Raw genomic sequence first — 27993 nt, forward strand, 5'->3', positions numbered from 1 at the left:
ATTAGAGATAATTAACATTTGTCAAACACTTGGCCAGTGACCTCTTAGGAGGCTAAGCTTCCATGTTCTAGACTGAGACATGCCTGGGTTTAAGCCTTGCTGTACTTTCTATTTGTTTTTTGTGACTTCAGGCAAAGTAACTAAGGACTTTGAGCCTCAGTTTCCTCATCTGGGAAATGGGAATAGTGTGAACTCACACAACAGTGCTTGACACAGTACTCTGCATTAAATCCTGACAATTAAAAAAGTTAAGTTGTTCCTCCAGTTAAACCCAAATCTGTCTCCCTGTGCCTCCACCCAACTCTTCCATATATATGGCCCTGGACTCCATAACTCCACAGCTCCACAGAGCAAACCCATGCTGTATGCTGTAGAGCAGTCCTTGGCAGACAGCAGGCCCCTTTTCTAGCACCTGACCCTGGTTCCGGTTCCCTCTCACCCAGTTTGGGCCCTTTTCTGGACTGTTTGGCTCTAGGGATGGTGAAGTTTTGCAGGAGGGGGACTCTGCTCAGGGGGCCAGGCCTCCTGGAAGTCCTGGAGCACATGGAGAATCAGAGAAGCTTAGGTGAAACAGGCTGTAGAGAGCAACCATCCCAGGAGAGAATAGGCGACTCCTGTGCTCTGCTGGTGTAAGGCCGAGCTGACACCGAGGCTGCTAGTTGTGCCAGGCACAGGGCTGGGCATAACATGTCCCTCAGCTCATTCAGCTCTCACAGCTGGCTCAGTAGATGATTTTTCCTTATTTTCCATTTCTGGTGCACAGAGGTTAAATAACCTGTAGAGTGATACACAGCTGTAACTGACAGGACTGGGATTTGAACCCAGGTCTCTGTGCCTACTTCTGGAACTAGAATAAAGGAATGGAATTTGAATTGAGATCTGTGCAGTTTTCTTCCAGAAATCATCTAGGTAAATATTTGCTAATTTCTTACCTAACAATAATCCTTTGCATTTACAGTATACTTTATTATTTTTTTCTGTGAGTATACACTTTTTTTTGGAAGAACTAATATTTACTGATGGTATAAAATTCACAAGGTACAAAGGAATACTGGAAGCAGTGTTCAGTTCTTTAAAAAGTTAAACATAAAATTACCGTATGACCCAATAATTCTACTCCTTGATATGCACCCAAAAGAATTGAAAACAGGTGTTCAAACAAAAACCTGTACACGAGTGTTCATAGCATTGCCTTTCACAGTAGCTGAAAGGTGGAGACAACCCAAATGTCCATCAACAACAAAAAGTGGTATATCCATACAATAGGCTGTAAGAACCCGTGAAAACGATCAACACAGATGAACCTCAAAAACATGCTAAGTTAAAAAAGTCAGACACGAAAGATCACATATTGTGTGATTCCATTTACATGAAATATACAAAATCAGCCAATCTGTAGAGACAGAAGCAGATTAGTGGCTGCCAGTGGGTAAGGAAGGGGAGATGGGCAGTGAATGGTAATGGGTACAGGGGTGGGATGAAAATGTGGTGGTAATAGATTGAGGTGATGGCTGAACAACACCGCATGTACTGAACTGCACTCTGTAAAGTAGCTAAAATAATTCATTTCATATTATGTGAATTTTACCTCAATTTTATAAAAAGAATATTGAACATTTAATCTTTCCCCCAACCTCTATCAACTGTTACAAGTTCCAAAGATATCCTGAGCATTTATAAACATTTGTGTGTCTCGATTTTCATATAAGTGGTAACATCCTGTATACATTGTTCTGTACCTTGTTTACTTAGCAGAGATCTTGGAGATTATTCTATGTCAGCACTTAGAGATTCGCTATTTCTTTTTAACATCTGTATACTGTTCCATTTTGTGAATGTGCCCTGGTTTATCTAGCCTGTTCCCTTTTGATGGACATTTAGATTGTTTCCAGTCTTTTGCTGTTTCAGACAAGGCTGCCCTGAATAGCCTTGTACCTGGGTCATTTCACACATGACTCCATCTGTGGGGAAATTCCTAGAAGTGGACTTGCTGGGTCAAAGGGCCTGTGCATTTAAATTTTTCCAGTTACAAAAATAATGCACACTTGCTATACAAATTTCAAACAACTCTGAAGCTTATAGGCTAAAAAAGGAAATAAACCCTCCCCACAACTCCAATCCCATGCCTCTCTCCTCTTCCTCCGCCTCCCTTTTCTGGGCACTTCCTCCTTGGCCCCTAGCCTGCAGCTTTCAGAACCTTCCCTGCCTGCCTCTTTCCCTGTCTCCCCTCCTCCAACTTCCCTGACTCTTCCTTTCCTCATCCCTCAGTAGAGACTTTCCCATCTGTCCCCAGGGTCTGGGCTGGGACTGAGGCTCACAGTCAAATATAAGCTATTACCACCAAACCTACCAATGGCAAGTCCCTGGAAGTGCTTTCAAATTCATAGAATGTTCAGACCAAAAGGTTAGGGGCTTCTTATTCAAACTTTATGTTCTACCTTACATAGGAGGCAACTGAGGCCCAGAAAGTAAATGTGGCTCAGTGAATAGGTTTCCAGAGCCATGAAGAGAAGACACATTGCCTGACACCCTGTCCAGGAGCCATTTCATTCATTTAATAAACAGTTACAGACTTTACTGAATGCCTACTGCATCAGGTACTGTCCCAAGCACTGGCATCCAGCAGTCAGACAGAAACCTACGTTTTGTTCAGGGAGACCACGAAAAAACAAGTATCAAACAAAATATTTCATATGTAAGTAAGTGTCATGTAAGCTTAAAGAGTGATTTGGGCCTGGGTAGAAGGTGCCAGGGGCAGGACAGAAGAAGCAAGCTAGATTTAGTAGGAAATCTGACCCTCCGGTGGTTAGAAAGGAAGGCTGGCACTGAGGAGAGATCAGGGAAAAGACTGCCCAGGTGGATGGCAGACAGTGACTGCCTTCTCAGAGGGGAGATGTTGGCAGGTGCTGTGGGAAGTTTGGGAGGCCCTGCTGCTCCCCCTTCTACCTCTCAGCAGTACTCTGGGGGGTCCACAATGGCATTAGCATGTGAAAGGCTCAGAAGAAGGTGGGTGGGGGAATTTAGCACCATTTGGCACACTGCTGTCTGGCTGCTGTGGGCCTAGGGGCTTACTGAGGCTCACGTGTGGACTTCCTGGAAGAACATTCCAGACCAATAAACAGAGCTAAGCAGGTGTCAGAAAGATTTAGCCATCTGACAAAAGTTGAGTATACTTAAAAAAAAAAAGTTTTAAAGTAAACTAATTTCAATTAGAGGGATGGAGTGTGGTAGGGCAGGTGGGCTGGAACTTAACACAACCTGAGTCTTGTCCATCTCAAGTGGAGCCCATCTCCCTTCACATTTTAACCCGAGGGGCGGGGCTGTTATCTCATTTCCACATGAGGAAGCTGCAGTTCAGAGAGGTTTCGAGGCTGCCCCAAGATCACAGAGCAAGAAAGTAGGGAAGCCAGGATTAGTTTGGAACCCAGGTATTTCTGACCTCAGACTCCTTGCTCTTAATCTTCAGGGCATTTGGCCTGGCAATTAAACTCTTAAAAAATGGGGATGAAAAGAAAGTCGTGATTTAAAAGTAGTAGCAACATTGAATCCATGGATGGCAGATGAAGCACTCCATCTCCCTTTTCCTCGCACTGCCTCTGTGTGGACTGCTTCCCGCCTGCCACCCTCCTGAGCCCCCAGCCCTGTCAGACTTGCTGGTTGTCTTGAGACACTGAAGCTGGATGAAATGGCAGGGTCTCAGGCCTGGGGGCATGATGGTGCCACTGGTAGAACTGGGCAGGTGAGAAGAAGAAACAGCTTTGCAGGCCGATCATAGTTCCTTTGTCATCAGACTTGGATCCACTACTTACCAGTTACGTGACCTGGGACAGTGAATGAACTGTGTGAGCCTCACTTTTCCTGGTTGTAAATGGGGGTAGTGATAGTGCCTACCTCACAGTGTGTGTGCAGATGGAGTGCAGTACTGTCTGTAACGCACTCGGCTCAAGGCCTGCGTATATGTTGGTAGCAGCCATATACCTGGTTTTGATTATTAGTGTTGTTATCCTCAGGTGGCTGGGATGGGTCCTGAGGTTCCTGTGACATTCGCAGGCAGCTGATGAACTTCCTTCTTGAGTCTGAGACCTGGCACGCTGTTGGAGCTGCAGGACTAGGAGTCAGGAGAGAGGTCTGGGGAGGACACTCTGGTCTGAGAGTCTGCAGCATAGCTCAAAAGTGTTCTCGGGTATTTGGAGCCAGGGTAGGGGCTTGGAGCTCAGAGATGCTACCTGAGTTTTGCATGTTACAGGTTTAATTTCTCAGATGCTGAATTGACTTCCTGTCAATGCCAGGTCTAAATGTAAATTGTCAAGGAAAGACCCCATGGGCCCACTTGGGTTAAGACTCCACAGTGCACCAAGGTGTGTGGTCAGGGGGCAGCGCTTCATAGGCCGAACCTAGCTGGTCTTGCATCCTACAGATGGAGGACAGGACAATTTCCTGAGAATTTACATTTGGACCTGGCATTGATGGGAGTCGTTCAGCATCTCTCTGAGTAATTAAACTTGTAACATGCAAAACTCAGAAGCTGGTAGCTTTCCTTTTCCACCATGTAAATGGGGGAAACAGAGAAAGCTGTGATCACAGAAGCGAAGACAAGGGATAGAAAGAGGAGGCTTCCTGGGACCCTGCAGGCCTCCATTACTTTCTGAGACTTCCTTCTACTAAATTTGATTTTTGGCTTAAACTAGCACTTATGGATTCTGTTACTTCCCGACCTTTATAGAAAAAGAAACTGAGTCTCAGAAAGGCTTACCAACAAGCCTGGGGTCACATAGCAAGTTAGCAGCAGAGACATGCATCACAACTACCTTTTTACAATCATGTTTTAAACAGATTTTTCAAGGTGTAATTGGCATACAATTGTCAGCACATATGTAAAGTGTGCAGTTTAAGTTTTTAACATAGATATGCATTTATGAAACCATCACATTTAAGATGATAACCATATTCATTACCCACAAATCTCAATTCCTTCAGCCCCTCCCTGGCCCTCACGCCAGGCAACCACTCACCTGCTTTTAGTCACTATAGATAATTTTGCATTTTCTAGAATTTTATATAAATGGATCCATACAATATATTTTTTGTCTTCTTTCAGTCAACGTAATTACTTTGAGATTCATCCATGTTGTATATCTTAATAGATCCATTTTTGTTGCTGAGTAGTAATTAGTTACATGGATGTGTAACAGTTTGTTTACTGTTATCTGTTGATGAGCATTTGGATTGTTTCCAGGTTTTAGTTACTACAAATAAGGCTACTATGAACATTCATGTAGAAGTCTTTCTGTGGGTATATGCCTTTATTTCTTTTGAATAAATACCTAGTTGTGGAATGGCTTGGTCATACGGTAGGTGAGCGCCATGTTTCACTTCTCCCAAACTGTTTTCCAAAGTGGTTGTACTGTTTTACTTTCCCACCAGCAGTGTATGAGAGTCCTAGCTGCTTCACAACCTCACCCAACCCTTGATTTCAGTCTTGAATTTTAGAAATTCTATAATTATCTGTAGTTTTAAGTTTTGCCATTAGGCCTGTCATCTATTTTGAGTTAATTTTGGCATGTATACAAAGTTTCAATTGAATTTCATTTTTTTGTGTGTATGAATATCCAATTGTTTCAGCTTCATTTGTTGCAAGGATGATCTTTTTACAATGAATTTGCTTTATTGAATAAATATAAGGCTATTTAGATTATTTCTTCTTGAGTTAGCTTTTACACTGTCTTATTAAGGAATCTGTCCATTTCATCTAAATTGTCAAATTTATTGGCATAAATTTTTCCCAAATGATGTCAAGTATCTTTTCATGTGCTTATTGGCCATTTGTATATTTTCTTTGGAGAAATGTCTATTCAGTTCCTTTGTTTAGTTTTTAATTGGCTTTTCTTTTTATTATTACATTGTAATATATTCCATATACAAGTCCCTTATCAGATATATAATTTGCAAACATTTTCTCCCATTCTTTGAGCAGTCTTTTCCCTTAAAAAAATAAGCTTTGAACAAAGCACAAAAAGTTTTAAATTTTGATGAAGTCCATTTTAACTAATTTATCTTTTGCTATTTATGCTTTTGGTGTCATATCTAGGACTGCATTGCCTAATTTGAGATTTACTCCTATGTTTTCTTCTAAGAGTTTTATAAGTTTAGCTCTTATATTTAGGTATTTGATCTATTTTGAGTTACTTTTTATATATGACATGAGTTAAGGGTTCCAACTCCATTTTTTTTTCCAGGCAAATATCTAGTTGTCCCAGCACTATTTGTTGCGAAGACTTCTTTCACAATTGAGTGGTCTTTGCACCCTTGTCAAAAATTGGTTGACTGTAGACAAACAGGTCTGATTCTGGACTCTCAGTTAATTATCTTCATTACTGTTGGTTGCTTTGAATTTTAAAGTGAGGCAGTGTGGACCCTCCAAGCTTGTTCTTTTTTTTCCCAAAATTGTTTAGACTATTCTGGGTCCCTTGCAATTCCATATGACCTTTAGCATCAGCTTGTCAGTTTCCACAAAGATGTCAGCTGGGATTCTGACAGGGACTGTGTTGAATCTGCAGATGAAATGAGTATTGCTATCCTAACAATATTAAGTCTCCTGATCCATGACATGGGATATTTTTAGATCTTCTTTAATTACTTTCAACAACTTTTCTGAGTAAAAGTTTTTCACTTCTTTTGTTAGATCTATTCCTAAATATTTTGTTCTTTTTGATTCTATTGGAAATGCAATTGTTCTTTTAATTTTATTTTCAGATTGTTGATTTGTGTATAGAAATACAGTTGATTTTTTAAAATATTGGTTGTGTATCCTGCAGCCTTGATTAACTTGTTCATTAGTTCTAATATGATTCTTTGTGGATCCCTTAGTATTTCAATGTACAGGATCATGTTTTCTGCAGGTAGAGATAGTTTTACTTCTTCCTTTCCAATCTTGACTTCTTTTATTTCTATTTCTTGCCTAATTTCCCTGATTAGAACCTCTAATACAACATTGAATAGTAGTGAGAGCAGACATCCTTGTCTTCGTCCTGGTCTTAGAAGGAAAACATTGAGTCTTTTACTATTAAGTATGTGAATTGTATGGCTTTTGTAGATGCCCTTTATCAGATTGAGGAAATTCTTCTATTCCGAATTTGTTTTTTGTGTTTTAATGAATGGGTTTTGGATTTTGTCAAAAGCTTTTTAGCATCTATAATCATGTGCATTTGTTTTTTATTCTATTGATAAGGTATATTACATTAACTGACTTTTGGATATTAAACCAACCTTGCATTCCTGGGATAAATCCCACCTGCTCTTCTGTAATTATTTTTATGTTTATGGATTCAGTTTGCTAGTATTTTGTTGAGGATTTTGTGTATGTATTCATAAGATATATTGGTCTATAGTTTTCTTGTGATGTCTTTGTCTAGTTTTGGTATCAGGGTAATTCTGACTTGATAGGATGAGATGAGAAGTGTTCCCTCCTTTTCTATTTTCTGGAAGAGTTTGTGAAGAATTGATATTAATTATTCTTTAAATATTTGATAGAATTAATTATTGAAGCCATTTGAGCCTGTGAATAATTTCTTTATTATTACTTCAGTCTCTTTACTTGTTACAGGTCTATACAGATTATCTGTTTTTTCTTGAGTCAGGTGTTTGTTTCTTTATAGGAATTTGTCAATTTCATCTAAGTTACCTAATTTATTGACATAGTTGTTCCTAGTATTCCTTTAGAATCCTTTTTATTTCTATAAGATCAGTAGTAATGTTCCTCTTTTCATTTCTGGTTCTAGCAATTTGAGTCTTCTGTCTCTTTCTCAGTCATTCCAACTAAAGATTTGTCTATTTTGTTGATCTTATAAAAAAACAGCTTTTGGTTTATTGATTTTTCTCTGTTTCTAGTCTGTATTTCCTTAATTTTACACATTAATCTTTATTATTTCCTTATATTTGCTTTAGATTTAATTTGTTCTTCCTTTTCTAGTATCTTAAGTTGGAAGGTTACAGTATTGATTTGAGATATTTTTTATTTTATAATATAGGCATTTAATAGCAATGAATTTCCCTCAAAGCACTGCTCTTACTGCATCACATAAGTTTTTACATGTTTCGTTTCCATTTTCATTTATTTCAAAGTATTTTCTATTTCCTTTTTGATTTCTTCTTTGGACTATGGGTTATTTTGGAGTTGTTGCTTAATTAACATGTATCTGTGAATCTTCCAAATTTCCTTTGTCATTAATTTTTATTTCAACCCATGTGGTCTGACTTTCATTTTTGAAAGATATACTTTCTGGGTAGAACATCTCAAGTTGACATTTATTTTTTCTTTTTGTATTTTAAAGACGTGGCTCCACTGTCTTCTCACTTGCATTGTTTCTGTTAAAAAGTATGCCATCCTTATTTTTTATTTGTATGTAACGTGTCCTTTTTTCTCTGGCTACTTTTAAATCTTTCTCTTTATCATTTTTTAAAAGCAACTTATGATGTACATGGTACAATTTCCTTCTTTTTTTTTGTTTTCTTTTTAGCTGGCTATAGTATACTTTACTGGTGGCACATGACAGGGTAGGGCTCCCCAAACCCCTTCCCTTCTTCAGGGGAGCTGGGGTGGAAATTGTCAAAGATAAGAATGAGAAATTCTTAGTGTGTTGAGATAACAAGTTGGGATAAGGATTCCCCAACAGCTGAGGGCCTCTCTCTTTCTCTTATATTCTTGCTGGGGTGGGTGGTCCAGAGGATTCTTATTCCTTAGAATTCATGTGGACTATAAGGTTTCTGTAATCAAATTCATTGTCATACTAGGAAATGAGCTTGACAAAGTGGTCATTGAGGGTGGAAGAGTGGGTATCATTGCTAGAGTCACAGGACAGCATCTGGTTCTCACTGTAGCCCAGGATGCCCTTTTAGGGACCCTCTGATACCTGCTTCACCCTTTCTTGATGTTACTGAATTTGGCAGCTTTCTCCAGATGGTAGGTCAGATTCTACCAACACTTTGTAGGTGGACACATGGAAGACCATGCCAGTGAGCTACCTATTCAGCTCAGAGATGACTCTGCCCACAGTCTTGGCATCCCAGTAGAAGCAACAATGATGTTTTGTGCAGCCCTGTGACTGTCATACCACAGCTTCCCAATGGGGCCATCCACAGTCTTCTGGGTGGCAGTGATGGCATGGACTATGGCCATGTATCCCTCCCTGATGCCAGAGTTGTCATGAATGACCTTGGTCAGGGAGGCTAAGTAGTTGGTGGTCATTGCTGATAGTCTTGAGTGAGCTGTCAAACTTCTCATGGTTCATGCCTTCACAAACATGGGGGCATCAGCAGAAGGGGCAGAGATGATGACCCATGTGACTCTACTCTTCAGGCGAGCATCAGCCTTCTTCAAGGTAGTGGAATCCACAACATATTCTGCACTTGCTTCACCATTTGATTGATGTTGGCAGGATCTCACTCCTGGAAGAATGACGTGGGCTTTCTATTGATGACAAGCTACCTGTTCTCAGCCTTGACTGTGCCATTGAACTTTCCATGGGTTGAATCATACTAGAACATGTAGACCATGTAGTTAAGGTCAACAAAATGGTCATTGATGGCAACAATATCCACTTTACTGGAGTTAAAAGTAGCCAGGCACCTCATATGGCCAAATCCATTTAGTCCGAACCTCACCATTGCGTCTCAGGAACACAGCTCGCACTGTACAAGAAGATGCAGCTGTCTGCAAACAGGGAGGAGCAGAGAACTTGATGTAGTTTCCTTATGTTTACTGTGCTTGGAATGCATTAAGTATCTTAGATCTGTGGATTTATAGTTTTCATCAAATTTGGAAATTTTTCAGTAATTTCTTTTCTTCAAAAAAATGTTTTTTTATGCCCTCTTCCTTTGGGACTCCAGTCATACATATATATTAGGTCACTTGAAAATGTCTCACAGCTCACTGATGCCATGTTTTATATTATTCTTAAGGGTTTTTTTCCCCTTCTTTTATTTTGGATAGTTTCTGTTATACTGCATATATGTTCCCTAATCTGCCATATTTAATATCCCATTAATCCACTTAGTGTATTTTTATAGACAGTATAGTTTTCGGCTCTAGAATGTCAGCTCTAGATGTTCTAGAACATCTTCTGTATCTCTAGTTAACATGGTCTGTCTCTATTTTCTTTCACATACAGAATATAGTTATAATAACTGCCATAGTGTCTGTGTTTCTTAACTTTATCATCTGGGTGATTTCTGAATAGCTTTCAATTGATTGTTTTTCTTTTCATTATGGGTCATATTTTCCTGTTTCTTTGTAAACATGCACATTTTTACTGGTTGCCAGACATTGTGAATTTTATTTTGTTGGTTGCTGGATTTTTTTGTATTTCTATAAATAATTGTGAGCTTTGTTCTAGGGAGCAAAATTTACTTGGAAACAGTTTGGTCCTTTCGGATCTTGCTTTTGTTATATGGGGCCAGAGCAGTGTTTCGTTTTTACCACTTTTGAGCCAAAAACTTCTAAGTGCTTTACTCGATATCCCATTAATTGTGAGGTTTCTGTCCTGGCCCTTGTGAGCTCCAAGGATTGTTCTCTCTAGTCTTTTTTATTTTTTTATTTTTTAAATTTTGTTATCATTAATCTACAATTACATGAAGAACATTATGTTTACTAGGCTCCCCCCTTCACCAAGTTCCCCACACACACCCCATCACAGTCACTGTCCATCAGCGTAGTAAGATGCGGTAGAATCACTACTTGTCTTCACTGTGTTGCACAGTCTCTAATCTTTTTTGGGTGGTTCTTACCGTGTTTCTGGTAGTTTCCTGAGCTGAATTACTGAACAGGTGCTTTCCGTAGAGCTCCAGAGTCCTGTCTGTGTGCAGCTCTCTCCTTTTTGGTTCTCTTCCTTGTGTCCCTGGGCTGCTGGCTCCATCTTTTCAGTGCAGGGAGATGGCCAGACTCCACCTGCCTTCCTCTCCCTGTGCTCTGGTCTGGAAACGTCCTTCCGGCACTGTGTTCAGGCAGTCGTAGGACTCACCTCATCTGTTTCCTGACTCTCAGGAGTTACTACTTTTCATTGTCTGGCTTCCAGCATCTTGAGAACCATCATTTCCTATATTTCGTTTGGTATTTTAGTTGTTTTAGATCCAGTCCCTATTATTTCATCTCGGCTGGAAGCAGAAACCCTCATGATGGTCTGTCAGTTTGTTCAGCTGCCATTTGTTGAGGGAATGCTTGCCATGTGCCCACCTCTCACTGTTCTCGTGGCTCTCCAAACACTCCCAATTTTCCTAGCTCAGGGCCTTCCTTGCATGAGCCCTTTCCTCTGTCTGGAATGTTCTTTCCAGCTGTACTTCCCTCTCTCAGTTCAAAGAGGCCTCGTCTGACAACCCTGTGTAAAGCGAATCACTCTCTCTTTCATTTCCTATCAAACTTCTGCTTTCCTCTATAGCTTCTTTTACTAGAGTAGAAGCAGGGATTCCTGTTTGATTCCCTGGAGCCAGCTCAGGGCCAGGCACACTCTAGGTGTTCAATAAATTTTTACGGTTTTGAGTGAGGTCTTTGCATATTTCAAGGTGACTGTCATATAACAGAGCTCAATCAAATTGAGGGTGCTTGGCTAATGGGAACACAGCTCCCTGCCCTCAGGTCCCCAGCAGCAAAGGGATACAGGGCCCCTGCACTGAGGCCACGCTCTCCTTAGTGATAACCGAAGGCTCCCTTGTCCTGGCTAGCAGAGGGTGACAGGTGGGGCTGACGAGTTCCAGACCCAAGCCTCTGGGGCCCGGCACAGACCGACGGAACCGGACGCTTGGCAGGAGGAGCCAGAGCCAAGCTTCCATGACGTGGCCTGCAAGGGCCGGGCTCCTCCCTGGGCCCTTGGTGGGGCTTCAGGTCTCTCCCAGCCCTCTCAGAGCTGCCTGCCACCAGGTTCTGGGGAAAGACGCAGTCATGGCCCCTGGTTTGTGTCAGATCTATTGTGTGATCACTGATAACTGTGACACTAACAGAATTTAGAGTTTGGCTCTATAAACTGAAAAGTACTTTGTAAACAGAAAACAAGTGCTCACTGAACTGGAAAGGCCTTAGGAAGCTTCTCTTCTCAACCCCTACTTTTGACAGAGGAAGAGACTGAGGTTTAACTGAAATAACATATGTAGACTGCTTAGTACCAGGCTTGGGACTTGGTGTTTTTGTTCCAGCCACTAACCACCTGCCTACCTGAGCAAGCTGTGCCTCGGGTCCTCCCAGCTTTCAGACAGACACCCTTCCCGCCGAGCTGCAGACCTTGATCCATCTGTCTTTAATAAGGATCATAGCTATCTTTTTAAAAGCATTTATGAAGTGCCAGGCCATGAGCTAAGCACTTTGTACGCACTATTTAATTCTCTTGTCATAGGATGAGATAGGTTATTATTGTTCCCATTTTACTGATGGGAAAACTGAGGCTCAGAGCCATTAGGTTACCCCCAGGGTCCTGCAACTTGTAAGTGGCCGAGAGTGTTCAAACCCCTAAGGGGGAAGTCTCCAAACCTCTAAGATATGGCTTCTCTGCCCTTAGCTGTCTGTTCTGATAACTTATATTTCCTGCCAGCTCTTCCTTCCTAGGCCTTTGGAGAAGATTTCTGAGTCCATTTGGTTAGTCACCGGAACAGGGCAAGACAGGGTGTAAGACCTCTCCAGCTGAGAGTCTGCCCTGAGGATGTTTCTGAGGGTCAGAGATAATCCATGTCAAAAACACAGCCCCGGGGAAGGAAGGGGAGTGGGCAGCAGCCCACAGACCCAGTCATGCGCTCAGTCAGTGTCCTGCCAGCCGCTTCCCTAGGAGCCCCACAGTGGCAGGAGCTGCTGATGAAGCAGGCAAGCGGAGTCCAGCGCTGGGGGCGCTCCACATGGGGAGGTCACCTCTGATGCGGTCGCTGCAGCAGCCTGCCCTCTACGGAGGTGGGGCTGGAACCAGCCTTGGAGGACCTCGCCAATTTGAATGAAGGCGAATGGGTGTTGGATAGGCAGCCTTTCCAACAGAGAAGCTGAGAATGCTGGTCAGGCCATCCAGCCTTTCCCAGACTCCTCCTGTGTGCCCCACTGTATGTCCACAGCCCCGCCCTCCCAGAGAGGAGCTTAGTGCCACTTGGAAGATGAGGAAACTGAGTCCAGGGTCCAAAACTGCAGGCAGGATGTGCTAAATGCCAGGTGAGGAGGTGGGTCATTCTGAGGGTGGCCATGGGGGGGACAAGGGAGATTCCTAAGCCTCAGGAGGCTGCCTGGGCAATGTGTGGCGTGGAGAGGAAGAGAGTGGAGGCCAGAGTCAGCACAGAGGCTATTGGAGCAATGTTGATGGGCTGTGAGGCAGGACTGAGCCAGGGCAAAAGCCTGGAAATAGAGTGGGGGTCGGGGGGATAAGGCTGGGCTGATGGAAGGTGCAGGGGGTCTGAGGAGGAAGGAATCTCAAAGATCATCTACCCAACCCACCAGTTTTACACAGGGAAACTGAGGCCCAAAGACAGGGGCTTGCCTAAGAGCACACAATAAGTTAATGGTAGAGCCAAGCTAGAAAGACCCTGAGAAGCTCAAGGACACCATTAATCATGGAGCCAAGTTTCCTCCTATAATAGACCGTCTTCTTTTAGGAATCAAGCCCCCACTTGAGGTTACCAGGGATCCCAGTAAGACCCGTCTCACTGTAGGGCCCCGGGGCCCCTCCTCCCATTTCCTGGGCCGCAGTTTGCTCATCTGTGAAATGAGGCCATTGGACCAGCTGACCACCAGGGCCCTTTCTGCTCAAAATGCCCAGAGAAGGACCAGGCTAGGGCGTTTTCCTCACTCTTGTACCCCACCCCCGGTCCAGCCTTTCAGCCTGACACTGACCCGCCTGGGCTCACATGCCTGAGGAATGAGTGCCTGGTCCCGAGGAGGCAACATGATCTGTAAAGGATCCCTGACCCTCTCCTTCTGAACCCTGGGAGGGTGTCTCAGTCATGTGAGGACCACAGGGGGATTAGCCTTGCTGGGATGGGAGGCTGGGGAGGCGGCTGCTGGGGAAAAGACTGGGATGAGGGGAGAGAAGGAAGTGGGAGGCGGAGGGCTTCCAGCTTCCAGGGGAAGAATTCAGCTGCTGGGAAAGGCCCTGCAAGGGGAGTGTGCCCCTGCCTGGCTCCTTCAGGGTGTGGGACATACCACCTACTGGCTGTAATTTTCTGATTGCATGAACCAAGTCAAGGCAGCCTATTCTGGGGGCCAGGCCAGAAGGGGTGGACCTTAGCCAGGAACCTAGAAAAGGGGAAGGAGAGGTGTGGTGGGCCTAGAGAAAAGAGGATGGGGGAGAAGGGGAGTCAGGGCCCCTCCTGGCAGCTGTTCTGGCAGAGGAAGGGTGTGTGCAGGGGGTTTTGAGTGATGCTTAGTCACTGTCAGGTGTCACAGCCCCAGGTGCAAGAAGACCTGGCATAGAGAGGGAAGAAACATTAAATTTGGAGCCAGGCCAGGCCTGGATTTCAGACCCTTCCATGCACTAGCTGTGTGACCCAGGGCAGATGTCTTGGCCTCTCTGAGCATCTCAGATTTCTAGAACCAAACAGCAGTTTTGTTTCATCCTTCACCCTGGCCAGGCTGTGCGATGGATGTCAGTCCTGCCCCAGCCCTTCCCACTCCTTTTGCTGGTCGCCTTGGCATACATCTCCCAGGCCCTGGGTTGTTATTCCTCCCCCTCCTCCCCCTTGACTGCCCACAAGGGGCTGCATGAAGCATTCAGAGTGCCCCAGCCCCTCTAAAGGGGTTTGAGGCAATCCAGAGCCTGTGCAGTAAGGGGACTAAATGGGAGGCTGTGGGGTGGAGGTGGGAGGGGGGTAGGGACCTTCCCATACTGGCTTCACCCCTATGTCTCCCCTTCCCCCCACTCCCTGTTGGGTTCTTTGGGGCTCCCCTCCCCTATCCCTAAGCTCAAGCCCTGCTTGTCTTCACAACAAGGAGTGAATGTTATTTAAAAGAAGATCAGGAGATTTGCCTTAAATAGGCATAGAGTGCTGTGCCAGGGCCCAGGGGGCGGGAGAGGAGGCCACCCTGGTGGTGGAGAGAAAGGAGTGGAGCTGAGAGAATGGCCTCCCCAGGGGAGTGCATAGCCCTTCATAGTTTCCCAAGCACAGTCCCAGGCTGCATGTGGTCGCCACATGGGGCCTAGGCCCACCCTACCCCCATTTTGCAGATGAGGAAACTGAGACCCAGTCAGGGAACTGATCTGCGCTACCCACCACGTAGCGTCTGAGGCCAGATGCCATGGTCCTCCCAGGGGCAGGGAGGAGTTCAGGGAGGCAAGAAATGCAGAAGATAGGGCCCCCTGTGGTGGGGATGAGGGGGGTGCCTGCAGGGTGGGGGTGTCTTGGGGTCTCCCCGACATCTGCTCCCATCAGCAGTTCCCCGGCCTTTTCCTCTGCCCCCAGCCCCCCTATCCCCCCGCCTGCCCTCCCAGCCCCCACTTGTAACCTTCTGCCCTCCTCACTCTGCACAGGCCAGGTGAGCTGGGTCTCTGCTTACTGAATCCAGTCCCGGCTGGGAAGAGAAGCGAGGGGACAGGCCTTGCCAGGAGGTTTCAAGACAAAAGAAGGAACCTGGAACCAAGGGGTAAGAGTTGAACGAGTGAGAAGTGGGCTAGATGTCAGTACCCTCCCTGCAGGGCTTGTCTGGCACCTGGGGTTCGCTTCCCTATTCAGGGTCTCCTTCCAAGCCCCACTCTTCCATCTTGGCCCTCCCAGTGGTTATTGTCTCAGCAGGTGATGCTCTTGGAATCATAAAGAAATGGAATCTTGAGTGTGGGTTTCTGGGACAAAGCTAGGAGCAAGGAGGTACCCCATGCTTGCTGCTTTTCTCCAAGGCCCTGAACACGGAGGTGAGGCCTCAGATACCTGGGTGCCCCTCCTGGCTCTGCCATTTACAGCCGTGTGACCTGGAGCTGCCCACCTTCTGTGAGCCTCAGTCTCCTCCTCTGTAAACGAAATCTAAAGATCCCCCTCCAAGAGTTGTCGAAGATGCTCTGATAAAGAGGATGGAGGGAGGAAAGCTGAGGGGCAGTCCTGACAAATGTGCTCACTGGCCAGGGCTGGGAGCTTGTTTGTTGGGGGTAGGAGAGGGGTTAAGACCTCATTTTCCCCTTCCCCTTAGCTGGTGGGCACTGCCTGGGTCCTCCAGGAGGGAAGACTCTGAAAGAGAGCGTTCACTTACTCTGGGGTCCTGCTAATCCTCTTTGTTGTTCTCTGGGTGTCAAGTAGGCATAATAAAGGCTACTCAGTGCCAACCGGGAGGGTTCACCACATGCCTGGCTCCTCCCCAGTTCTTTACTTGTCCTAACTCTGTTGCTCAGCTGTTAGCCTGATTTTGCTAATGATGAAACTAAGGTTGAGGATTTAGGCAGCTTGTCCAAGGTCACACGGGAAGGAAAGAGCCACTGGCTTCAGGGCCCCCTGCTAACTTTGCAAAAGCCCCAAGACCCTGTAGCTGGAACAGGCTGCGGACCCAGCTTACAGTGTGGCTTTGGCCCAGTCACCTACCCTCTCAAGAGGTTAATTTTCTCTCCCCGTAAGGTGAGGATGATGTTCCACTGTCTGCTCAGGGTTATTGTGAAAAACAAATGAGGGCTAAAGAACGCAAACCATGAAACACTCAGCAGATGCCCGGTGCAAGTTTCTCAACAGAGGACCCTCCCCCTTCCCTATGCTTACTGGGCGCCCAGCTCCTGAGGTGTCTCTGTGCCGCTGCAGGCACAGTCTGAGACAAAGGACCAGCCAGGTCGCTGGGAAGGGACTGAACAGCCACTTGGCGCCACCTAGTGGTCCGCGGTGTATGGTGCTTGGGGAGCGGGAGGTCAGGGCTACTGCGGGGCTGGGGGGTCTGAGTATGACCATTGGCCCTGTGGGGTGGGCAAAATAATGCCAGGACCTCCCCAATCCCCATCTTCTTTTGCTTTAAAGTCTTTAATAAAGTGGATCATCGAACGCCATCTTTCATTCCTCTGCCTTTGTAGCACACGGTAAGGTCTTTTCCTCAGTGCCTTTCTCCAGCTTGTCCACCTGACAAACTCACGTCCCGCCTTCCTCCTGGGGAGCGGAGAGGAGAGTGGGAAGCCCCCATGACTCGGCAGCTAGGGAGGAAACAGAGGTCAGGGCTCTCTCAGTGAGACAGCGCCCCCCCACCGCCACCCCGTCATCTGGACAGCATGCTCAGGCAGGCCACAGGCCCCTGTGGTCCCCTAGCTGCATTATTTCACTCCTTTATCCATTCCCCGCTGTCTGCCTGCGCCATCTCATCTACTGTGCTGGGTGCTGGGGCTGCAAAAGGCAGGGGACTCAGTTCTGTGAGGAGGAGCTTTCCGGAGCAGGAGGCCAGCCCACAACCTAGGACGGCCAGTGGATGTACTCAAATACTAGAACTGACCCTTCTTCCTAGAAAAGGGCAGGGCTAGATCCTGGGAAACAGGAGGTGATGTCCGGGGTGAGTTATGAAGGGTCAGTCTGGGCATTTCAAGCTGGAAGCATGTAGCCAAGCCAGGGCGGTGTGACGGGGGAAGGCCTCTCCCTCGGAGCCCCTTTCTCTGGCCGTCCGAGTACCGAGTAAGCTCTCCCAGTTCTGACTGAGATGGGGTTTCCTTACAGCCCCAGGGAAACAGGTCCAATGTTAAACTAGATGTCAAGAAAACAAAGAACTAGTAATGTATATAACTGTCAAATCACATCTGAAACTAATATAATATTGTATGTCAGCTGTATTTCAATAAAGGAAGTAAAGAATGGTGAGGTTCCTTGCACGTCTCCCACATAGGACAATGTCATGGTCCGGCCTGAGGGGCCGAGGGTCTGCACTCCCCCTCCCAGGGACCATGTTTGCCTTCCCCCAGGGGCTTCCCAGGGGGCATCTTCACAATGAGAAGGGGTTGCTAAGGACAGGACTTCCTGGTGCCCAGGCAGTCCCTTGAGGAAGACATTTTTAAGCAGAGCAAACCCATAGGAGACCATGGAAAGCTGAAATCAGTCCTTGGAGGAGGGAACGGGGCTCCACGGTGGTAGAGGGTGAAGTCAGAGGACAGTCCCAGGAGAGGATGCTGAAGAAATGACCGCGTCACCAGGGCCCGCAGTCCTCGACAGCCCAGCTGCGGGCAATGGCAGGAGATCCCCTGCCCACACAAGCCCCGGTCCTTCGCGCACCTTGATGGCATACTCAGCCCCACAACCTGCCTTCAGGGCTGGGCTGAGTGACTACAGGGGGCAGAAGACTGGAGAACTCCTTCCCCTGGGGCCGGGCTTGGTGTCCAGGGGTGGCCACTCCCGGCTGTGCTCCTGCCAGGGTCTCTAGCCCCCTGGCTCTCACTTGTCCCCACGTCTGGGTTTCTGGGCTTCACATCAGTTCTTCAAGCTAAGCCTCTGTCACCTTCCCTTCCTTGCCATCCTGAGTCAGGGTCTCCCATTTCTACCCAAGAACCCCAAGGACCAGGTGCCACCACAGGTCCCATTCCCAACTGGCACGGGAAGGGTCACTGCTGACCTTGGACACAGCTCACCCAGGGCAAGGGGAGAAACGAGGCACAGCTGGCAGATGGACAGGAGCACCCTCCCTTGAGCCCTGTCCAGAGGCTGAGAGCCTTTAGTGAAGGGAGAAAGGGACCCTGGCTGCTGTCCCCCACTTAGCCCTGGGGATCCTGATCCCACAGGGGAGCAGGATGAGGAGAAAGTACAGAGCTGCTAGAAAACACATGACAATGCTATTTGGGCTGAACTGGACAGTCCCCAAACTGTGTGTTAAGGGGAAGGAGTGACAAAAGCAAGGTATAGCCAGGTTGTAAGCTGCCTCACGACAGGGCCCCAGCGTGACCTCACAGCTGGGCTTGGGAGGAGAGCTGTGTCATGCGGGCAGACTGGGAGCACCCTGACTCTCAAATGGCACCACATTTAAAGGCCCCCATGGTAGCCCACTGGGGGGGGTGTCACCCTGGTGGGCTTGGCTTCTCATAAGAGTGTCTTCTGTTTGGGGCAGAGAATAGGCTTCATGTCACAGAAAATCAACTCCTCAAGGTCAGCAAGGGTGGTGGCAAGAGCAAGGGAGGCAGGGGTCATCCGGGGGCCAGGCTGACCCCCCTGAGCCTCCACATCTTGTTTGCCAAAGGAGCCAGTGAAGGAACCAGAGAGGACTGTGGTCTATAGACATGGTGGAATCATCAGTCATCATAAACATTAATACCAGCTGCTGATCGAGTTCCTGCCACATGTCTGGCCTTTCTCCCAACAACCTTCTGTGAAAGTCACAGCCACCACCTCTACCTCATAGGCGAGGAAACCTCTCCGAGTGGTTGTTATCATGCCTAAAGTCACACAACCGGCAAGTGGCAAAATCAGGACGGAAAGCCAGGTCTGTCCCCTGAACTATAATCATCAGTCAAACTTGCCCCAGGTATCAGCCTGCCTCCTTCACACAGCCCACACTGAAGGTCTGAGGGCCCTTAGCCCGTCTGACCCCCACAGCACTGATCCCCCGCATTACTGGTCTCTGCCATTTACCCAGATGCTCGCTGTACACTGGAACTGGGGCTGGCTTTTGGAAGACAAGGATAAATGCCTTCAAGGACCCAGATTTCATGTCCCCCAGCATGGCTTCACCCTTTTCCACTTCTCCCACCATTGGCGGTTTTACATTTAAGCAGTTGTTGCTCTCTCTAGCTGCCAATGCACACTTCCATTACAACCTGTTTCTACCAGCCCCAACTGATACCTTTTTACTCTTAAGTAGGGAACCTTAACAATTTTAGACAGCCTATAAGGACCCCCTGAGCAATCTCCATAGGCTTTTTGATGAATTGAAGTTTGTTGATGGTCCCTTCCCCATCAGAACATCCAAGCTGGAGCCCCAGCAAGACACAAAGTGAGAAAGTTTCAACCAAGTTCCCCAGCATCCAGGCCCATTTTTTTACCACATCAATTCTCAGCATGTCCTTGTCTGACTGCTGGGTGATGGCAATTCACCATCATTTCATTGTGAGTCACCAACCTCAGGTACTCAGTTTTCCAAATAAACAGTGATACTAACCAAACCTTACATAAGACTGTGGCGAGCTCGGCCATCGTGGCATAAACAACACACTGCGGTGTGCACGTTCAGGGGCTGGGGGACAGGCAGAAGCAGCCTCCCTGGGTGGTGCAGCCAGAGCCCCAGGCAGGGGGTGCCTTCATAAAGAGAGCAGAAGACTCAGCTCACAGCCCTCACACAATTCCCAAGTTTATTTGTCCTGAATAAATACAATCTGAGAATATCCATTTCAATACCCCCCCACACTATGTCCTCCCTGAAAAAGCAGCTTAAGATACAGGCACAGTCTGTAGTGTTCTCAGGCTAGGCTCAGGACGTTTATCCTGGCTCGTACGAGGCCTGGCCCAGCTGTGAGGGGACTCCTAAGTTTCCTCCTTTCTTTGGGCCTGTGATGGGCTGAGTCCCCCACCCGAGACTACCTGTCTTCTCTGCCTCTCCCCTCCATGGCCCTAAGGGAGTGGCCTTCTTGTCTGTGTGGGCCTGTGGCCAGCCCTCACAGGGAGCTTTGTCCTCTAACACCAGATGCCACCACAGGTCCCATTCCAACTGTCACAGGAAGAGTCACTGTTGACCCTGGACATAGCTCACCCAGGGCAAGGGGAGAAACTAGGCACAGCTGGCAGATGGACGGGAAGCACCCTCCCTTGAGCCCTGCCCGGAGGCTGAGAGCCTTTAATGAAGGGAGAAAGGGACACTGGCTGCTGTCCCCCTCTTAGCCCTAGGGGTCCTGGCCCCACAGGGGGGCAGGATGAGGAGACCACCTTCTGTCTTCTCTTTGCAGCTTAAAGGCCCGGATCTGTGTTCTCCTGGTCTGAAGCTGCCTCATTATCATCTGGGGACCCCTGGATCAGAGCCAGAGAAGCCCAGTCACGGGTGTGCCCTGTCCCCTGGGCCGCAGCCTGGGGCCAGCATCTCCGTCCTCTTGTCCCTGCCCCCAGAGGAGCCAGAGAAGGCTCTGCCACCCCCACCTCAGGGTCCCTTGGCCTTCCCTCTGTCCTAGCTCCTAGTCTACCCACAGCCACAAGGCCCACCACTGGGTGACTCCCTCTTACCAGGCTGAGGCCCCTGCCCCGCTGCAGGGTGGCATAAAAGTTCAGCACTTGGGGGTCACAGCGAACCACCATGGGGTCAAAGTCCAGCACACGCAGGCCATGCAGACTGCGGGCCCGGGAAAGGGCCACGTAGGCCTGGCCGCTGGCAAACACACGGCTCAGAGAAATCTCCACGCAATCCAGGGACATGCCCTGCAGGATGGAGAGACAGTGCTGGAGCCAGCTCAGCCTGAAGTCCCTTGGCCCTAACTTCACCAGCCCAGCTACTACCTCTGGATCTCCTCACCCCGTCCACAAATTCTTCAGGCAGAGGGACAGGCTCACAGCCTGTCCAGATGAGTGTCTGGGCAGAGAGTCAAGGTCCAGGAGACACAGCTCCAGGATGAGTAGGGGGATGGGGTAAAAGGAAAGCACTCAGGCCTACGTCAGACAGGTGTGGATACGAATCCAGGCTCTGTCCCTCATTTGCTGTGTGACCTTGGACAAAATATTTAACCTCTCTGAGCCTTGGTTTCTTCTGTAAAACAGGAATGATTATAACATCTATTCCTCATATGGTTGTTGTAAAGGATCACATTTAACATGTCTGATAGTGGCTCAGAAAATGGCAGAGCAGGAGATGACAGAGTGTCCAGAAAAGGGAGGAGGTAGAATAGGAGGTGCACTAATGAAAGGTTTATTCTACAACTGATTCTAGAACTTTCCATTCTGGGCTAGCTCAATCCCCAAAAAGCCTTTATGACACCCCCCTTCAACAACATGCCTAGGCCTAGCCCATCCCCACTGGCTGCTCACCTGGCTCTTATGGATTGATATTGCCCAGGCCAGCTGGAGGGGCAGCTGCCGCCGGCTGAGGAGCTGGCCCCCAGTGGCCTGCACCGTCCAGCGGTCAGCACGGATGACCTCGGTGACTCCACACAGGAACCGCACCTGGGGCAGCCCTGCGGGCAGGGTGGGGAAGTCCAATTTTCAGCCTTGCTGCTTGGTTCGGTGGTGAGGGGCAGGCCTTTCCATCCTAGCCTTCTCTTCCCAGTGACCCCAGGGCCCTGCTGCAAACCCAAGCAGTAGGGCTGTTCTCCTATCGCTTACCTCTCCCCTCGGTCTCGAACCCAACTACTATCCCTCTGGCGCCATTCACCAGGCCGCGGGACACTGATAAGTTCTTCACCAACATCACCTGCAAAGGAGAGAACCAGAGGCATGGAAAGGAGCCCGTTCCCATGCCTGGCGTCGGCTCCAGCGCTCACTGCAGCAGTTCTGGAGGCTGGGGGCTACCACGGAGGGGCACTGAGTCCTAGTCATTAACTGCCACCAGCTGTGACCCCTGTGGCAAGCTGCTTTATTTTTCCCATCTCAGTTTCCCCTAGTGTCAAAGTGAAATGACGTTTGCTCAGTTTGCCTTGGATGGAGGGGGTAAAGAGCAATAAGGTAACAGAGAGCACAGGGCTTTGAAAATTATCATGTCTGTTACCGAGCATGTGGGGAGGCCACAGTCTTGAAGGATGGAGCTCCAAGGTCCTGCCAACCCTCTTCCAACCACACATTGCCTGCATTTCCCCCTCAGGTGCCCTTTGAAACCTGAGGAAAGCCTCCTATTTGGCCCACCACCACCATCATTTAAAGAAGCAGGGTTCTCTCATATTCCAGGGCACACCACTCCATGAGGAAACAGCTTCAGCAAGGGAACGGGACAGCACATTTGGGCACTGCAGGCATAGGAAGAGGAGGGTAGTGGAAGGCTGAAGACAGGAAGGTATGAAGGAGCCGGAGGGAGGGCGTTTTCTGTGGTCACAGCTGGGCCCTCTGGCTGTGGAGTAGCCCGGGCAGGGAGCCAATCTCCCAGTGTCTCAGCCCTGCTTCCCACTCACCTGGGCCCCCAGCTTTAGACGAAGGAGCCGACTAACAGGACACTGAGCGTCCAGGGTCCGGGCTTGACCAGGGTCACTGTCTATAGCCTCAAAGTTGTGTACCTCACCTGGAGAAAAGACAGTTGGGCAAACCGAGTGATTATAAGTCACTGACTTGTGGCTCAGTTAAAAACATCTATTAGACCAGGGCATGGAGGCAGGTAGTAGGGACAGCTCAGGCCTAGCTGGAGCTTTAAATCAGCAGTCTGGGTTCAACGGTTGCTTCCAGCATTTACAGGCAGAGTGACCTTGATCCACTCAAGGTTACACCTCCAAAGTGAGTTACGTCTGCAAGTGTAAGGGCCTTTATGGCCACAGAGGTTGTGGACCTAGATATCCCAATGACCCTAAGGGCCTGGTCTGCCGGGAGGTCTCACCTGCTTGGTGGTCCCTTCCAGCTGGTCTTGCCCAGCCCTGGCTCCCTGCTCACCTGGCAGCTCTTGCAGCCGCCTCTCGTTGGTAAGGGCCACGTCATCCTGGTGGGTGCAGAGCCTTGTAGCTACAATCCCATCTCGCCCCACCTTGTGGGTGGCAGTGGCCCGGAGCTGGCGGGTCACCTCATCTGAGCACCTGTGGGGGCGAGGCTGTCAGGGCAGAGCCTATCTGAGCACCAGGGAAGGTGCACGTGGGCAGTATGGGCTAAGCAGCAGGCCATGGGTCAGGCCTGGGAACTGGGAAAGGGCTCCAGGGCAAGGTTTGCTGGTCCCCGGCTGCCCGACTTGTCCCTCCCCAACTTGGACCCCAGACATGGGAAATAAACATGGTTGAGGGTGAAGGGAAAGGCGCCCATTTTAATTCTGTGTAATACTGGTGGCCTATAATCAGATAAGCCTCCAGCCTGTAATCTTCTAGCCCCTTGCCCACTGCCTTAGGGGAAAAAATTCAAGCCTCTGGTTCTGTTTTCCTCCTTCTCAAGCCTTCCTTCACTTGGGGAAGACTGGGTGCGGCAGCAACTCACACGAGAGGCAGGGAACAGCTTGGGCCTATCTCTTCCTGCTCTGCCTCTCAGCCTTCCTCTTGTCCCCCAACACAGGCTGGGGTGTGCTGCACACCTTCTCACCCACCTCCTGCATCTGCACCATTGGTCCAAGCATAGAAAGCCCCTCACCATCACATCCACCTGCCCCAGTCCCAGCCCAGTCTGACCTGGCTTTCAAGGCCTGTGTCTTCTGCCCTCCTGGCCTTCTGTCCACTCTTGCATTAAAATAGTCATAGCATTTCAACCTTTTGTCCTAGCTGGGGTGGGATCATGTCTATAACTTTTCCTGCTACCTTACCAAGTGACCTCACAGGCTCTAAGGGTGGAAGGAACTTGGACTTTAGAGTCACACCTGGGTTCAAATCCTAGCTCCGTCACTTATTAGCCATGACTTTAGGCAAGACACTTTACCTCTTTGAACCCCCGTTTCTGCATCTGTGAAATGGGAGTATTAACATCTCTAAATTGCTCTTGTGTGTCCATCTGCCCAATTTCCCTGACACCTACTCTGTGCCGCTAGGCTCTGTTCTGTGTGATGGGGACCCAACCCTAGGGAAGGTGGCATCCTAGCACTTACAAAGTGGCCATTTCCTATGGGGCCACGAAGCTTTTCTCCCCTTTCTCTGGGTCCCTGTACTCCTCTCTGACACACACTTGGATTGGATCCTTATCTTGCGGCCCCTTCTCTGTTCACCAGGCTCACCTGCCCAGCCTGATAGCCTGCAGCAGAGAGATGAAGGTCTGGTCTGCCTGCCTCCACACTTCAGTCAGTTCCAGGGTCACTGGGACACACCTCCTCCAGCTCTTGGCCTGGTGGGGGCAGGGTGGGGGTGTCAAGGAGAAGAGTAGACACCTCTTTGGTGACAGGGCCAGAGGGCGAGTGATACCTGGAAGCAGAACTGCGGGGGCTGGGAGCCCTTGGTCACAGGTGGCAGCTGCAGGAAGTCCCCACAGATGATGAGCTGGATCCCTCCGAATGGCTTGTTCTGCTGCCGAACAGCTCTGCAGAGGAGCATGGGTGCTTTAGGGGCTAGAGTGGGCAGGATCCACATGGAAAACCATCAGAACCAGCCTTCACTACACACACTGACCTGGCCACAGCCTCCAGCTTGTCAAACAGGTCCGCCTCCACCATGGAGATCTCGTCAATGACCAGCCGCTGGCAGTTCAGCCAGCCCTGCTGCACACCTGGCCGCTGGGCCAGAGCCACACACTGGGCCAGGGGAGCCCGGCCTGAGCCAACGCCTGTGAGTGACACTATTCAGCCTGGGCTGAGACCCTAGCCTTGTCTCAACCCTGATCTCCCCTCCCTCCCTCCCTTCCCACAGGCCTGTCTTGCTCCCAGCTCAAGGCCCAGAGGTTTCCACTCACCTGCAAAGGCATGGAGGGTAGTACCCCCAATGTGGCAGGCTGCCACCCCAGTGCTGGCCGTGGCCACAGTGCCTGTGGGAGGCAGCGAGCCCAGGATACGCTTCAACAGATAAGACTTCCCTGTCCCTGATCAGAGGGCAAAGTCAGGGCCACTTGCTTCTCTATCCCACACCACCACTGTTTCCACCCCACCACATATGCCCCCAACTACCTGCACTCCCTGTGAAGAAAATGCTCTGGCCTTTCAGGACTGTCCTCAGCACAGCAGCCTGTTCCTGGGAAAGCCGTGGTTTGGTGGGGGGCAAGCTCAGCTTCTTTACAGGCAGGGGCCACTTTGGAGCTTCCTGGAGAGGATAGAGCTGTCTCAGGGCCTCTTCCCACCTCCTAGGCATTGGCCCCCTTCTCTGCTTGGCCTGGGTGCAATGCAAGGCCTGGTAGCTCTTGGCGTCTCTGCTGGCTTCACTGCTTGGAGCCCCCGGGTAGCTTTGGCCTACCTGGAGACCTTGCTAGTAACCACTGGGGCCCAAGACTCCCCTTGAGGACAGAACTGACGCTGGGTCTGCACTGAGCCCTGGCGTCCTGACGACCCCACTGTGTGGGTCTGGATACTCCCTCAGCCGCCTTCCCTGGATTCCCTAACTCTCCTGGTCCTCTCCTCGTCCCTCCTTGCTTCTGGCCCTGTCACAAACCTGCCTCTCTCACTTCAAAACACCTAAGCAAAACCTTGTCCAGCCAGGGCCCCTTCTTGCCTCATCTCCATCTTCTCACCAGCTTAGTCTCAAACGCCTGTGGTGGGCATCCATCTGCCTGAGTTCATAAACATTGTCAAGCCCACTATACTTGGTCCCCCACCATCTGATCAAACCTGTTGGTCGCCCATGACACGGCTGACCACTTTCTTCTCTCCAAATCCTCCTCTCCTACTCCAGGCCCGACACACTCCTCCCCAAGCCTCCTTCTCTGCTTTCTCTTAACAGTGACCTGGGTCCCCTTTTCTTATTCTCACTTTCTCAGTCTCAGGGATTGCGCTATGAGAAACACACGCACAACTCCCACATCCCTGTCATCCTCAGGGTGTCCGATGGGCATCTCCTCTGGTTTAACCCGCAGTCCTCTCAAATACCTCCACCATCTCCCCCCAAACTTGGGTCTCCTTGGTCTCTTCCATCTCAGGAGCACAGCTATGCCCCAAGGCGTCCCCCCTACCCCCGCAATTCCTGTCCTCCCGGTGCTGGGCTCGGCTCCCGCCCGGAGCTCCATGGGCCGCTTCACCGGCGAAGTGTCCGGAGCCCGGATGGCCGCCGCGCGCCGCAGCTCCTCGGGCTGCACAGGGCTGATGGTGACGAAGTCGCGGGGCCGAGGAGCAAGCAGTTGCGTGCGGGCGGAGGCAGGGCCGGGACCTGGGGCCACCGCCAGCTTGAGGCGCAGCGTGCGCAGGAAGCGGCGCAGGCGGTCCGCGGGACAGTCGGAGAGCAGCAGCTGCACGGCGCCCGCGCGGGGTTCGCCGTCGGCGGGGAGCCGCAGTGTGCTGCGCCCGGCAGCGGCGAAGCGCGTGAAGAGGCGCGCCGCGCGCAGGGGGAAGCAGCGCGGCCGCCCCGCGGACCCCGGAGCCTGCAGCCGCAGCATCAATTCGCGGCGCTCGTTACGACCCAGGCTTAGCTCAGCTGTGCGTAGGGCCTGGCGCCTTCGCGGCTGCCCGCCCGGGCTCAACTCCTCCACTGCCACGCGACACCGCAGTTCCGCGTCCTCGGATTCCGCTGGCGCTGCCTGAGTGTCTGACAACATCGCCACTGCCTCCGCAGGTCTGCAAAAGGACCGGAGCACAGGGGTCATGGGCTCAGGGGACATAGTAAGTGGCAGAGAGGCCATGACCGCGGAGCCGGGTCAAGGCCACACAGGAGGAGCACGGAAGCTGTCACTGGTAACACAAAGAGGTCAAGGAGATGGTTAAAGGGCCCTGGGGCCCACCGGAAATTCACTTGGAATTCACGCTCCTACACAATTTCCAGAGGGGCAGATGGATGGGCAGTATCAAATGCTCCCAGGACTGGGGAGCTGCGGCTGTCTGGCAGGGCAGCAGAAGAAAGAGGGCCCTGAAAAGAAAAATAAGCCTGCTTCCAAGAGATCCAGGGCGGCATGCAAATTCTGAGCCCTCTCCCCAGGAAGTGGAGGAATCTCACGTGGAGAGATGATGGCCTTCTGTCTTCCAGGTACGTTCACTGGTTTATATGCAGCCAGGCAGGTCTCACCAGCATTCCCCGTTCAGGTAAGTGGAAACAGACAGGGAAAGGCCACAACGGATGGTAGGAGTTAGGACTAGGGTGATTCTGCAGCCCTGGCGCTTCCCATCTCCGAAATGGAGATCGGGTAGAGAACATGTGACTGGGGAAATCAGGGAATCCCTGCTCCCTCCGTCTGACTCATTCGCTTGCACATTCCCGGCAGGGACTCCTTGAAGAAGCAGGCTCTCGGCCTCCCACCTCTGGGATCAGATGGACACTCACCTGCAGCGGCTCTCGGAAGAACAAGCTGTGCAGCTCGGGCTGGCTTGGGAAATTTGGGCACTAAGAACTTTCAAATACTGGGAGTGGAGAATCACCCAGTCACCGGCCGGATCGTTAAATTCTCCAGCCAATCAGAAATAGA

General features: G+C 49.6%; 1 protein-coding gene, 1 long non-coding RNA gene and 1 pseudogene across 7 annotated transcripts; 1 reads left to right on the forward strand and 2 right to left on the reverse strand.

The window, feature by feature from the left end:
- Window positions 1–15870, forward strand: LOC130679615 (uncharacterized). Of its 3 annotated transcripts, none has more exons than XR_008992637.1 (3): window positions 1–909; window positions 15485–15592; window positions 15739–15867. It is a non-coding gene; the product is annotated as an uncharacterized LOC130679615 (long non-coding RNA). The 3 variants fall into 3 exon arrangements; XR_008992636.1 differs by having other exon boundaries at window positions 19–909; window positions 15742–15870; XR_008992638.1 differs by lacking the exon at window positions 1–909 and adding an exon at window positions 11021–13171 and having other exon boundaries at window positions 15742–15870.
- Window positions 8560–9887, reverse strand: LOC118935719 (glyceraldehyde-3-phosphate dehydrogenase-like; annotated as a pseudogene).
- On the reverse strand, window positions 15756–27235 carry PIF1 (PIF1 5'-to-3' DNA helicase). 4 transcript variants are annotated; one of them, XR_008992632.1, is made up of 13 exons: window positions 26554–27235; window positions 25559–25691; window positions 25348–25473; window positions 25068–25221; window positions 24864–24978; window positions 24680–24786; window positions 23428–23567; window positions 22959–23065; window positions 22180–22267; window positions 21886–22031; window positions 21091–21282; window positions 20039–20175; window positions 16977–17105 (listed from the first exon to the last, which is right to left on the reverse strand). XR_008992632.1 is itself a non-coding variant. In XM_057488889.1 (12 exons), exons 1-12 carry the CDS (start codon window positions 27214–27216, stop codon window positions 16836–16838), a joined length of 2241 nt encoding a protein of 746 aa, XP_057344872.1. In that variant the 5' UTR covers window positions 27217–27235; the 3' UTR covers window positions 15759–16835. The 4 variants fall into 4 exon arrangements, 3 of the variants coding, with proteins under 3 accessions (XP_057344873.1, XP_057344872.1, XP_036788267.2); XM_057488889.1 differs by lacking the exon at window positions 20039–20175 and having other exon boundaries at window positions 15759–17105; XM_036932372.2 differs by lacking the exons at window positions 16977–17105; window positions 20039–20175 and adding an exon at window positions 20215–20880.
- Between the last annotated feature and the right edge of the window lie 758 nt (window positions 27236–27993).

The sequence above is a fragment of the Manis pentadactyla genome, chromosome 11, assembly GCF_030020395.1.
Source record: "Manis pentadactyla isolate mManPen7 chromosome 11, mManPen7.hap1, whole genome shotgun sequence".
Lineage (NCBI taxonomy): Eukaryota > Metazoa > Chordata > Mammalia > Pholidota > Manidae > Manis > Manis pentadactyla.